This window comes from Mytilus edulis, chromosome 1, assembly GCF_963676685.1.
Source record: "Mytilus edulis chromosome 1, xbMytEdul2.2, whole genome shotgun sequence".
Taxonomy (NCBI): Eukaryota; Metazoa; Mollusca; class Bivalvia; order Mytilida; family Mytilidae; genus Mytilus; species Mytilus edulis.
In genome coordinates this window covers 96,392,648-96,406,410 of record NC_092344.1, presented here as the reverse complement: position 1 = coordinate 96,406,410, position 13,763 = coordinate 96,392,648, and the positions used below count along the sequence as shown (strand labels likewise).

At 33.0% G+C, this 13,763-nt stretch overlaps 1 protein-coding gene across 1 annotated transcript; it reads right to left on the bottom strand.

Moving 5' to 3' along the window:
• Nucleotides 1–747: 747 nt before the first annotated feature.
• LOC139496034 (uncharacterized) lies at nucleotides 748–12,417 on the bottom strand. The gene is made up of 6 exons (XM_071284467.1): nucleotides 12,236–12,417; nucleotides 8,083–8,185; nucleotides 4,443–4,699; nucleotides 3,995–4,178; nucleotides 2,667–2,846; nucleotides 748–1,974 (listed from the first exon to the last, which is right to left on the bottom strand). Exons 2-6 carry the CDS (start codon nucleotides 8,153–8,155, stop codon nucleotides 1,460–1,462), a joined length of 1,209 nt encoding a protein of 402 aa, XP_071140568.1. The 5' UTR covers nucleotides 8,156–8,185; nucleotides 12,236–12,417; the 3' UTR covers nucleotides 748–1,459.
• Nucleotides 12,418–13,763: the final 1,346 nt, after the last annotated feature.

Sequence of the window (13,763 nt, the reverse complement as noted above, 5' to 3'; positions counted from 1 at the left end):
GACTTGGGACAGGCACATACATAAATAATGTGGCTGGGTTAAACATGTTAGCGGGATTAAGTCTTGAAATTTATTACGAATGTTGGTTGAAGGAATCGCATTTCATTATGACAAGAGTTCTTGAGATCAAGATATTAATCTGCTGAATTATTCATCTCATAAATATTCATTAGTAATTTGCATATTAATCTCAGTGTGTAATTAACAATTCTCAGTGTGTGTTTTTCAATTTATTTCATCCCAGTGTGTCTTTTTAAAATCTCAGTGTGTAATTTTGAATTCTCAGTGTATTTTTTTAAATCTCAATGTGTAATTTTGAATTCCCAGTGTATTTTTTTAAATCTCAGTGTGTAATTTCGATTTCTCAGTGTTATTTTAGGTTTTTAAATCTCAGTGTGTATTTTTTTTTCGAAAAAAGGGTTTAAACATAGTTTTGACGATAACGGCTTGCCATAGGAATTTAATTGTGGAGCAGGAACTTTTTTTTATCCCACGAGAGCTCATCAACTCTAGTAATAGTTTTCATCGGCTGCTTTTGCCTTTTATAGTTTACAGTGTTGTTGTACGTGCTATTCTATTTTTTAAGTGTATGCAGTTGGCATCGTCTATTTTTTGACTTTAGATAAATCCACAGATTTCACTCTACTTGTTTTTGTATCGAAAACTGAACGTGATGTTGTGCGTTACTTATCGCAATATGTATGATATGCAAATTAAAGAGCAAGGAAATCATAACAGGAAATTGCACTCTTTAATAAAAAGAAATTTTATTCCAAGTAGAAATAATTTTACATCTATTAATTTTAATTAAAAAAATGTATATACATATATTTATCATGAAAATCGTATGCAGTGTAGCTTCAAAAAGAAACTGTACAAGAATGATTTACATCTAAGAAACTTCAGTTCCTTTAATATCTTTCCTATAAAGACTAAAAATTCACAAGTATTGGAGTTCATGAATTATACGATGACATTTTGAACACATTAATGACTAGATATCTATATACTTCTATGACCAACATATAAGGCATACCATCTAACAATGCAGTTTAATAGCACAACATATATTACTACAAAAATATATATTTTATGGAATATGTTTAGAAATATACAGTTTGTGTGAACTTTATGGTAAAAACTGGTGCATTTATTTCCAAAAGAGATAGGTAAATTACTATTTCCATACATTTCTGAAATTATGATCCAATAGTTTTGTTTACCAACTTTAACAATATTATATAATTTCAGTGCAGCTCATGGTATCATGGGAATGTGAGCTGATTTTCTACCTTATTCGTTTTCATTTAGATTTCACATGCTTTGAGTACGTAAAAAACATATGTGTATATACTTTTCATTTCTTTCGTATGCATACTATTTCATTCTAGGCGCTATATACTAAACAACACCTCTACAAGTATTAAAATTGTTTAGTTTTCTCTAGAACTTCCGCTAGTCACGAGTCATCGCTGCTGTCATTTTTACTGTCATTTTCACCAGCAGCTGTCACTGTTACAGACGGAACTGGTTCACTGCTTGTTTTATCACCAGATTCAATTGCTTCATCTTGATCTGGTTTATTAGTATCTTCAGTTCCATCTCCCGTTTTTTCATCGTCTTTTTCCGTATCCTTGTCTTCAGTTCTATTATCATTCTCTAATTTTTTATCTACATTCTCATCTAGTATTTCATTTATTTCGTCCTCAATTTTTTCTGCGACCCTTGCTGCATTATCTTCAACATCTTTCTTTTCTACCAATGGAACTTCCTCAGCTCTATGAGACCTGAGCTTATTCAGAAACTTAAGACCTCCTCTCTTCTTTGGTTTTGCTTCTTCATTTTCCAATGAAGCTTCATCTTTGGATTGTTTGCGTTTCTTTTCCTTCTTTGGTTTTGTCTCACTTGCACCCTCGTCTGGACTTTGTGCTTTATGAAATGTCATTTTTGCTTTAAAACCGGCAAACGTTGGTCCTGCAACAAACATAAATTGCGTATAATTAATATTATCAAATTTGAATTATATTACAACAGTAGCAAATTGTTGGAAGTTGTGGTGAAAGGTATAGAAAGTTGTTTAACGCTCGATTGTGTTTCATAAAAGTCATTTCTTCAAAGAATTTTACAGACACAATCCTGAATTATTGTACCGAAATGGACTATATGCACTTGTCTCAGAAAAAAATAATCCCTCTATTTTATTGATTGATTGTTGGTTGCTTAACGTCCAGTGGCAAATATTTCATGCATATTCAGGACGATCCCTCTATTTTAAGGTACACTTTTATAAATTGTGACTTGGATGGAGATTTGTCTCATTGGTACTCATACCACAATTTTCTTATATCTATATAAGGGGCAAAATATTCTGAGACAAGTGCCTGTGAAAATCGACTAACTATCTGTGTCTCAAATGTTCACGGGTATTTATGTTCTACTGGTCGTATCCTAAAATGATCGATGTGTAAATATTGACATAAAATTTACCTAGAAGATATGATTAATTTGAAAGCCACTCGGTCATTATTTTTTCAATATTTAAATACCTTCAAAAAGCTTGAAATTTAAAGAAATTAATTTTGCTTGAACAGGTGAATGAAGGCTATAAACTAATACCAAAATAAAAAGCTCTTATATATTTTTAATGTGATGATGTTATTATATACCTTTACGGACATGAGCAGTTGGGTAATTATGTATATCTCTTCGGATTAATGGTTTGTTCTTGTAGTAACACCATGTGATCAGGAGAACAATCAGGAATACAATAGCTAGACATACACCAACCAGTATTCCATGTATTCTTGCTCTGGTTCTGGCATCTGCTTCACTTGCCTTACGTGCATCTAAAAAATTAAATTGAATATTAAAATAAGGATATTTGGTACGATAGTCAAGGAGAACAACTTTTCACCAGGGACCAAAGGACAAGGATTTAAATGTACTATATTAATCAAATTAATAACTTTCTTGTTCACATTCACTCGATACAGCTTGTTCTTACCGTTTAGAAACATATCAACTTTTATAATCAATTTGTATGTTCCATGTTGCATTGCCAAAGATATTTACTCCAATAACTTGCTAATTATACTAGTATACGTTGATTTAATGTCGAAAATGGAATTTGTTTGTTCTCTGACTATAAGGGAGCTAAAAATTTTGTCCTGCATTTTTTTTAGTTGTAATCTCTGTCCTGCCTTTTTATTTTTCACTCTATTCGGTCCTGCCTTTTTTTTTATTAGTTTATCCTGACTTTTTTTACCTAAATTGTCATCCTGCCTTTTTTTTTTTGCAAAGTGTCTCATCCTGCCTTTTTTTTTTACTCAAAACTCCTGTCCTGCCTATTTTTTTCAAATTTCATCCTAGCCCCCCCCCCCCCCCCCCCCCATAAAAATCGAATGGTAGCTCCCTAAAGGCTTATAAAAGATGTAAATTACAGAGAGTGCTACTATCTTTTCCTAAAAAACTGCGAGTCATCTGACAGCTGTTTATTTTTGAGATGTTGCTCTTGTGTAAACCCTTGACATTTTCATTAATGAAACTAAGCAAAACTACACTTCACAGGTTGGTCACAAGCCAAACCAAAGCAACAAACAAGTATATAAAAGGAAGACATCTGTCACGTGTTAATAAAAGTCGGAAATAAGTTAGATTGCAAGATTGTTTCGTTTATCAATCTTTTCGTTGTCATTTTTACCTTCATGTGATGCATACTATACGTATAATAACTATAACTGGTTTATTTAAGAAAAAATCAGTTACTAAAACAATATAACATAGTTTGCTGTTACTATTAGTTTGAAATACAGATAGTCAAAAAGATAGTTTTATTATATTGCAAACTTGATACTATCGGAACAACCATTCAATCCTTCAAAAAGTATGATTAAATCCCAGCTAGTAGAAAATGAGCATTGTACACTAAAACTGAATTGGTCAAATTTGAATACATTATATAAAACTAGCCTACCATACCATCTCGATTACTTACTTTCTCTGGCTTGTATGTCTTTTCCAAAGGGAGAATCATCACAGACTGGGGAAACTTTCACATTAAAATTGTAGCTAAGTTTGTCCATATTAAAGGCATAGAAATGCGTTTCCACAATTTCGACTGACATGGTGTTAGTTTGGAAGCACCATTCCGTTGGGAGTTTATGGAAACAACTCAGCTCCTGGAATTGGTATTTGTATGCAATTAGTAATCAAGTAAAAAATAAAACACATTTTTCTTAAATAAGAAATTAATCACTATAGATATGACACACATTCATTATAAACTTACTAGAGTATAAGTGAGTATTTAACATGTAGCACATAGAATATTGATAACATCAAGTAATGACAAATGCCATGGTTTATAAAAACAACAATGGTCCTTGTAAAACGAAGTAAAGTTTGTATATTTTTTTAATTTTTATTTATCATCAGATGCTTACCCGATATGGATCATCTTCGCGTCCAAAATCCATGCCTTTAAACTGGACCTTTGCGTCACAAAGATCTATAAACTGGGAAGTGACAGACATACACATTCCATGGCAGTTTTTGCCATCTTTTCCCAGAGCGTACACTACAGCCGTACAGAATCCTTTTGGTGCTCTCCCTGAGGTTGTCAAGATGATCTCTTCATCCGGATGAATTGTAAACATCTTACCACACTCATTATCTGTGGAATTGTCCAACTTGTGGGTAGCTGAAACAAATAATAAGTAGCATGTTAGCTTATAAATATAACAGATGTGGTATAAGTGCCAATCCAAGTCACAATTTGTAAAAGTAAACTATTATAGGTCGAAGTACGGTCTTCATTACCGAGCCTTGGCTAACACAAAACAGCAAGATATAAAAGGCCCCAAAAATTACTAGTGTAAACAGGGGGAAACGAGAAACACTTATGAACCACATCAACAAAAAACAACCACCGTACTTTAGGTTCCTGACTTAGGAGGGTAAACAAAAACGTTTCAATAGGTACCAAACTTCACCCTTACCTCAAACTGGTAATGTGTGGTATTGAAATATTTTTTGATTGATTGGCATTTTATTTATTAATACCCCAGTCCCACTAGGCTACGACCGCACTACGATCTGTGAAAAAAATGCAAATTTTGATGATCGTAGTACGATCGTGTAGATCGCAGTAAGGTCGTATCACGGTCGTGGTGAGGTCTTCAAGATCGTGATGAGCGTGGTCAACTTTGAACATGTTCAAAACAATCGTGGTGCGGTCGTGGCCAAATCAGGTCGTAGTAGAAGCGTAGTGGGAGCGCACTACGATCGTAGTAAGATCGCAAAGGTCGCTGTACCATCGTAGTGAGAGCGTAGCGAAAGCGTGATTCTATTCGGAGAAACTGCGCCACGATCTCATTGCGACGTTATTACGACTTCACTACGATCATCACGTTCTCACCGCGACCAAACTACGCTTCCACTACGACTATACCACGCTGTTCACGACCATAGTACGATTCTAGCACGCCCTTGCCGTCCTCATCACGCTCTTCTCACGACCTGACTACGTTCATACTACGACCATTATTCTCATTGTCATTTTCCCATAAAATATATTAGTATGAAATTCAAAACAGTGTAGCTGTGGCCACTGATTGACCCATCAAAATCATCCATTGACTGGGACAATTTACGTGAACGTTTGTCTGTAACAACCACTGTTCATGACGTACCTACGATAGACATTTAAACTGTGGGGTCAACAAAGGTTTCTTAACGCCTTTAATTATAAAATAATTCGAAAAATTAATCAGGAATAACCTTTGTGTTTTGATTTATATAATTGATATAAATCAAAATATCGTGTTATTTCTGATTAATTTTTCGAATTACTTTATTTAGGTGTTGAGAACCTTTGGTGACCCCATAGTTTAAGTGTCTTTAAAAAGTACATAGTGAGCATTGGTCGTTACATACAAACGTTCACCTAAATTGTCCCAGTCAATGAATGATTTTAATGTGTCAATCAATGGCCACAGCTACACTGTTTTGAATTTCATACTAATTCTCTCCAGGTTTTGTTTGTCTGTATGTAATTGGGACTTCTTGTCCATTTTCTCTAACGGCTCAACCATGCTTCTTGTTTTCATATAGATTAGACCGTTGGTTTTCCCGTTTGAATGGTTTTACACTAGTAATTTTGGGGCCTTTTATATCTTGCTGTTCGGTGTAAGCCAAGGCTACATGTCGAAGGCCGTATCTTGGCCTATAATTGTTACTTTTAAAAATTGTTACTTGGATTGAGAGTTGTCTCATTGGAACTCATACCACATCTTCCTATATCTATTGACACATCTGTTTCATATCTGCTATCGTTCACTAAAATATCGTCATTTCAGCTTTATGGACCAGCAATAGGTTGTAATTTAGGTCGGATTGGTCGGTCCGACATCTCTACTTGATCAAGATTCGTTACTATCAGAGCTCCATCTGCCTCTACATCAACCCTTACACCACGCCCACCTGTTCTAGTAGATTTTGGTGGCTTGATTGTATTTTTTTCGAGAAATCTAAGTATTAATTAGAAATAGAACTGAAGGAATGATACTGTATTGATATGGAACACGATGTTGACGTTATTGCCGAGAGCGTAGTAAGATCGCGGTTTGAACGTAGTGTAATCGTGGTAAGAACGTGCTATAATCGCAGTAGAAGCGTGGTAAGATCGTATTGCAATCGGATAACTCGTGGTAAGGTCGTAGTGAGAACGTGATGAGCGTAGAAAGATCTTGATAAGCGTAGTAAGGTCGCAGAATAATCGCGGTGAGAACGTGTTATAATCGTAGCGGGATCGTTGTAGAAGCGTAATGAGGACGTAGTAGCATCGTGAAAGCAACGAAAATTAACATTTTCATGCAGCTCATACCGCGACCTCACCACGATCTGAATTTAATTTAGATCGCGGTGAGCGTGGTGTGATCGTGGTCTAGTGGGACTGGGGCTTAAAGGTTTTATTCAAATTATCAGTTACGTTCCATTACCAATAAATCTTTACATTTGTCAATGCAAAAGACCAATTTAATATAGAAGAAAAACTAATGAACTCTGGTGCACAAATATAAAGTTTGCCCGCATCAGAAGTAAAATATTCCAAATCCTTTAATTTTTTAAAAATAAATGTAATTTCTGTTTAACTATATACCATGATATACCTTTCAATACTTTGTCTGATCATTTACTCTAAATGGTAATATCAATACTAGACTAGTATACATTTATAAGTTTAAATATTGTACTCTAATCGAACATTGCATATATTATGTATACATGAGATGTGGACCCTCAAGATAAGCTACATATGTATGATAATGAGGTTATCCTCTTCAAATAAAGGTTATGTTTTGTTGCACTTTCTTCCGTTTTTATTAATCATCAATCTTGTGAAATTACAAGCATAGGAACTAATCTTACTATCGTTTTGCAGAGATAAAAGTGCAAAATCATCAAAGTTTAAATTTTCGTTTGTTTTAATTTTATAAATGTATTTCACTTGACGCCTTTAGTGAATGAAGATGTTTACTAGGACACTATACATTTTTAAGCTGGTGGCTTTGTGAGATTATTTTGTAATGAAATTGTAAAAAGCGACGGGTATGTTAACACGTGATAGAAACACGATAAAAAGATTAAGAAAAAGCAGGTGTATATGAATGGACAGTGTTTATTACAAACATACACTAAAGCTGACAATTATCTGCAAATCACCAGTGATATATGATAGAGGATGCAACATCTTTCACGTCCGTCGTTGCATACCAGAACACAATAATGTTTTTTTTTTTCGGTCATCAAAAACGTTCGTAACTGTATTTGGGGAACCAAATTTGTAAAACCCTGAGGTAATATTTCTGAAACCAATTGGCCTAACTAGATCAGCCAAAATCGTACGAGGTGAACCGTTGCTAAAATGTCTGTGAGTTTGTATGTATATTTATCGTACTTACAGTTTTTGGCACTACTTTAACCATGAACGATTACCCAGCAGACACGACGAAACCTATATGTCGTCACGGAACAGTATACTTTCTTTCTATATACTATATCAGCCTTAAATATGATTCTTACCTTGTGATTTGACATAACACATCATCAAAGAGACAACAAGTAAAACAAATTCGAATCCCCTGAAACCAGACATCTTTTGTACTCCAGAAAAATACAAACTGATCTACAAATGACAAAAAGAGTTAATCTTCTATATGAAATGATGCAGTCTTGTGTTATAATAATGCATCTCGATTGTTACATCACAATGTCTTTAGTCAAATTAATTAATATAACAGCATGTAAACAACTGTAAGATTTATCAACATTTATCTATACTAAAACATATCAGGTAACAATTTATTAGTATAGATTTTTTCAAATGACCCCACTTTAATGATGTATCAATTTCTTGATTCCGAACAGTTTGTCTTGATTTATATTATTCTAATGGACTGTTACATGTTTGCCTTGCAGAGTTTTCTTGAACTATAAGGACTCCTACTGAGGTGTTGTGTGTGTGTGTGTGGGGGGGGGGGGGGGCACTTAATTAACGTATGCAGTCTCTTTGTAAACTCAGTTAATGTTAATCGCTTTAAGTCTTATTAATTAAATGCAACACTGTGTGTATGTAAAAAAAAAACATTTATCTGCTTACGAAAACCGATTGATCTATAATGGAAAGTAAGATCACTCATTAGTTTATCTGGACATCTGGACTTTTTTAACACAAATTGTTTTCCTGCCCTTTTTTTTGCTAAGTTGCTCATTCTACTTTTATATATCTTTTTTGTATCTTACAATATTAACCAAGTTTCAAACCTTTTCAAGATAACAGCAAATAAAAAAAACCCAGAAAAATGAAAAAAGAAAATATATTCCAAGGGCAATAACTCCAAAACAGGTCGACAGATTTTTCTGATATGTTTAGGTTAGATGGATCTCGTTGTGTTTATCCTTTTCTCAAATGAATTTTTTTTACCTCTCTCCTATAGCACAAAAAAATTACAAAAGTAATATGATAGATAAAGCAATGCTACAATCGGCGTTTACAGATTTACTGTTTTATTACTATAGTTACTATGCCCTGCGGCCTAAACTTTGTGTGATATCATACAGAAATTTAATCACAATTGTATCCCCGTATGCACATAAAACCCACATTTATCTAATGTCATGATCATCTACAGTGAAATATCGATAAATTGAGCAAGGTTGCTAACGAGTGTTTTATCCTCATATCTTTCAGATACATAGCCCGTTTGAAGTGTTTCTAGAGGCCAATTGACAGCCAATATTTTTTTCTGTATATATCTTCTCGACTAATTGAAAAAATATCTTCAATGTTGCTGCTGATAGGATATGCTATTGTAACATATAATCGATAATCTATACATATATATTAACTGTTAATCTTTTTCGCCGATGGCCATAACATTCGTGTTATTCTATTGTCTAGGATATTTGGTTTATAGATAATCACCAATTATTCGAGAGTGCTTGCTATTCCTATTTTTACACTGGTTTAAATCGATGTCTCATAACCTTGAATTCATCCTACGACATCGGACATCTGCTGTTTACCGTATGCACAACCGGTGTGGAAAGAAAACCTGTCAACCATGATAATTTCATAATCAATACCATCCGATAAAGTTAATACCTCACTAGCCCCGTGAAAATAAGTCGCTTTCTATCTGCTCTGCTGCTGTACTTTTTATATAATCACTAAATATTATAATATTAAGTATAAAGCAACCGATGATCGGATCAATTTTCTCCTCCGATAAAATGAATACCTCACTAGCCCTATGAAAGTAAGTCGTTTTTTACCTTTTCTGATGCAGTATTTTTCATATAATCACTTTATTATAAGCAACCGATCAATTTTCTCCTCCAATAAAATGTATACCTCACTAGCCTCGTTCAAATAAGTAGCTTTTTACCTGCTCTACTGCAGTATTTTTTTTATAATCTCTTTATTATGGTATAGAGTAAAGAGCAACCGATCAATTTTTTCCTCATTACTGATCAATGTACGTCTTTTCAATTTAAACTAACACCTAATGATAATTTCCGTCAATCAAAACACAGATGATTGATTCGATCAAACAAAGGGCATTCCATATACCAAACGAATTTACCAATACTTTCTTGGATGAAATTCTATCTAAATTCATTGAGTTTTTATCAATACAATGAGGCACTCTAAGGCGATGGTTGCTATGTAAGAAAACATCTAAAAAAATATATCTGATGCACGTCTTCCAAGATACATATATCGTGTATACTAAATAAAGTATCGTATATATGCAAAAAAGTTTTATTTCGTTATTTGTATCGTCAGACTGGGTGGGTGTTTCTGCACACTTTTCATGACCAAGATCTCGAAATTAATAAGTTTGTGGTGATTAATATGTTTCAATAATATATCAACATCATTTTTTTCTCCTTGCAAAATTTGTTCAGTAAATTAATAAATAATTCATTACAATTCAGAAACTCCATCATAATCTATGTAGCATAACCTCAGCATAACAGGGGTCATGGCAATTCAGTCGGCTCACTGCAGATCTACTACTGATTGCATTATATGTTTTGGTTCGTTTTGCCATTAAACACAAAATTCTACGTGTGCATACAAACAAAGAAATACATGGAACTTTCCTTAGAAAAAAAATAGCGTTCGATCAGTGTCCTGCTGGGATATGTAATTTCAAACTAGTCTTTGGTATCGATTTCACATGCTTATCTATAATCAAGAAGAGATAAAATCTTTCACCAAGAGAAAGTGGATAATAAATGGAAGAACTCTGAGACTTGATTAAAACTTGCACGAAAGAAGAACTTTGACTGTTCATCATTAATAGTATTTAATTTTCTATTTAAAATATACTATAAATACATTTATAATTAATTTATATTTCGGCTTCTTTTTATTTGTATGTTATCATGGTTATTACTTTGATAGGTGGGTGTGTCTTAATGTATCTATATACAACAATTCAGAATCAGTACAAGTTTATCAATAGATAAGTATCTTCCTAGCAGAACACACAAGTATCATCTATACAAATCAATTGATGTTTTTCTATACTCTGTCGATTATTCTATGGAGATTCCAATTCTTCATCTTCGCAATGATCTAAATATACATTACTGAAGTATGGTAAAAGAAATTCGAACTGCTTCGATCTACATTTGAACCTCTCAGTTATTGCTTGTAGTTATCTGAATTCCTTTATGTGCGGTGAAAACAAAATTAAGCGATTATGTCAAAATCATAAGTCCTCAATGACATCTTTTTTGCGTAAAAAATGTAAATATGATTCAGCACTGATCATAACAGCGTAATACTTGTGGCGGTACAACCATTTTAAAAGGCTATGTTGTGTAAATGATGTAGCAAGTCATAGCTTTCATTTTTATACTTATTATTGAGAACATTTATTTTACCCACTTATTAAGACATCATATTAAAATTGACCTTCACTGAAATGCATTTGTGCCTTTTTTCTATGTGATATATAACTTTGGGTCTTTTTAAACATGACTATAAATAAATGACAGATTTGAAGAAAAAAAATTTCCTGAAGTAAATGTATATATAGGTTACTGGCCTCCAGTTCTGCAATTAATTGTTACGGTTTGAGAAATTATAGTTCATGATGTGCTTCTTCAATAACAAAATATACAATGTCGCCACCTGCCGACATTTTGCTGCTCTATTCCAAATCCATCAATATTAAAATAAGATTAGTAGTAGTGTTGAAAGGATTTTATGTTGTCAAGAGTGAACCTTTGTAATGCACAACACTCTCATTGTATCGCCTTAAAATCACATACATGTTATTTGCTTGTTCATATCAGAAATAATTGTGATAACAATTTTAGCAATTAAACTATCAAACAGATACATAGTATCACATTTGCAAATGTCAAATCGTTTATCATAAAATACATCGATAAAATTATGCTTGATACATAATGCAGTTTTTCAATTATGCTATCTTATTGCCATCCTTTTTGGGCATTCATCCATTGAAAATAAAATTAACCCTTGTGTTTTTGTTCAGTATTTGTGTTTTTCTTCACAAATTAATATTCAAACCGGCTGTTGCAGCATGATGTACGGTTAAAACATTTACATAATATATGAGCGGCATTTTATCATACAAAGCTTCTTATTAAAATTCGATACTTGAAATGCAACGAATGGTTTTTAAAATCTTACCTTGCTTTGAAATTAGGAATGTACGTCAATTTATAAAACCCAACAAAAACCGATCAATGGAAGCGTACGCGCTTTTCTGACCCAAATATTATTCCAACAGATGCCATCCGGCTTTTGATTCGTTATTTAGAAATGTCTGTGGGGCTCGCCATGGTTGTCATTTTATTTATAAATCAATTAACATCAATTTTCTCTTATTTCTGACACATAGATAAAGTCGCCGCAATTTTCAAAAATCAATAACAGAAAAGCAATGCACAATAGATAATCGATTCAAGGTGTTTTTAATCGAGTTGATCAATTTCCCTCAGTTTCCGCCAGGGGAAAGAAAATATTATCCTTTTCGTAACAATTGGAAAGGAAACGAATAATGATTAAAGAGTTTTATGAAAATTTAAAGATTTCAATAATTATTCATGTGGATGATTTAGTATCCTTAGTGTTGTGATTGAAGGATGTATCTCGTGTAAAACTTTGTAGAGGTCAACAAAAAAATATTTACAAAATCGTAATGTGCACTAAAATCATGCATAGAGTTCGGGGTAAAAAAAATATTGAAAGAGTGAAAATATATATTCAGGTAGTTTTTACACTATCTAATATCGACCAATAAACCTTGAATATTTTCTTTAATAATTTAGATAGCTGCATTCATCCATGATATTATTATTTTATAACTATAAAGTTATGTCGTTTTCTTTATAACTCCTTTCAAGTGCATTTCGATCTATATATGTTAAAATCCTCAAAATTTATTTTCTGAAAAATAAAGCATATGGTATATCAATTCATAAAACAAACCCCCGACAAACATGACAAAATCCAAAAAACAAAGGAAAAAGTATGTAATTTCCGTTTTTCATCTGTGAATAACTGCAGTGAATTCTCCAAGACGGATCAAAAGTCGCATTTCATTTCATGCGAACGACGGTCCCTAACAACGGTTTTTCGGAATTCTTTGCAAAATTTTGACCAATCACATTAATTTAGGCACAAGGATGCGTAGAAAATGAACATGGACTTGAAAACTTGACAGGAACTTTTAAGTGTCGAACTTGGTATTTGATGCAGAAATGCTTTAAGTCAAAGGAGATGATGATATTTCTCAATCTATTGTCGTTGATCGTGCGTGGCTGGTGTGGTTTGTTATATTGTTTGTTACATTTGTAACTTCCTGTTTTTCTTTCCATGGATTATGAGCAACTAATTATCGAATTTAATGGCCAACGAAACGGAACACATATACTGTTATATTTGTCAAACAATACAGAATGTCGATTCACACTTCTGGGCGCATTATCACGATATATATATCGCCAGTTACTCGTATACAAGTTACTTTTGAAAATTGAAATAACATGCAAATTGTTAACATATAAAAAAATGGTTAAAATCAAATTTTCTACCATCTTTTTATATATTAAATGAGACTTAGATTTAGTATAAATAAACGTTGACGCTCAGGCGGGCCAGTAAATTTTAAAGGTGGGCGTATACTTCCATAATATGGACAAAATTTGTTCAGACA

Coding starts and splice junctions, on each gene's coding strand:
- LOC139496034 (XM_071284467.1), bottom strand. CDS start 8,155: ATGTCTGGTTTCAGGGGATTCGAATTTGTTTTACTTGTTGTCTCTTTG. Junction 4,700..8,082: donor GTGTTATGTCAAATCACAAG/GTAAGAATCATA, acceptor TATTTGTTTCAG/CTACCCACAAGTTGGACAAT. Junction 2,847..3,994: donor AGACATACAAGCCAGAGAAA/GTAAGTAATCGA, acceptor TTAATTTTTTAG/ATGCACGTAAGGCAAGTGAA.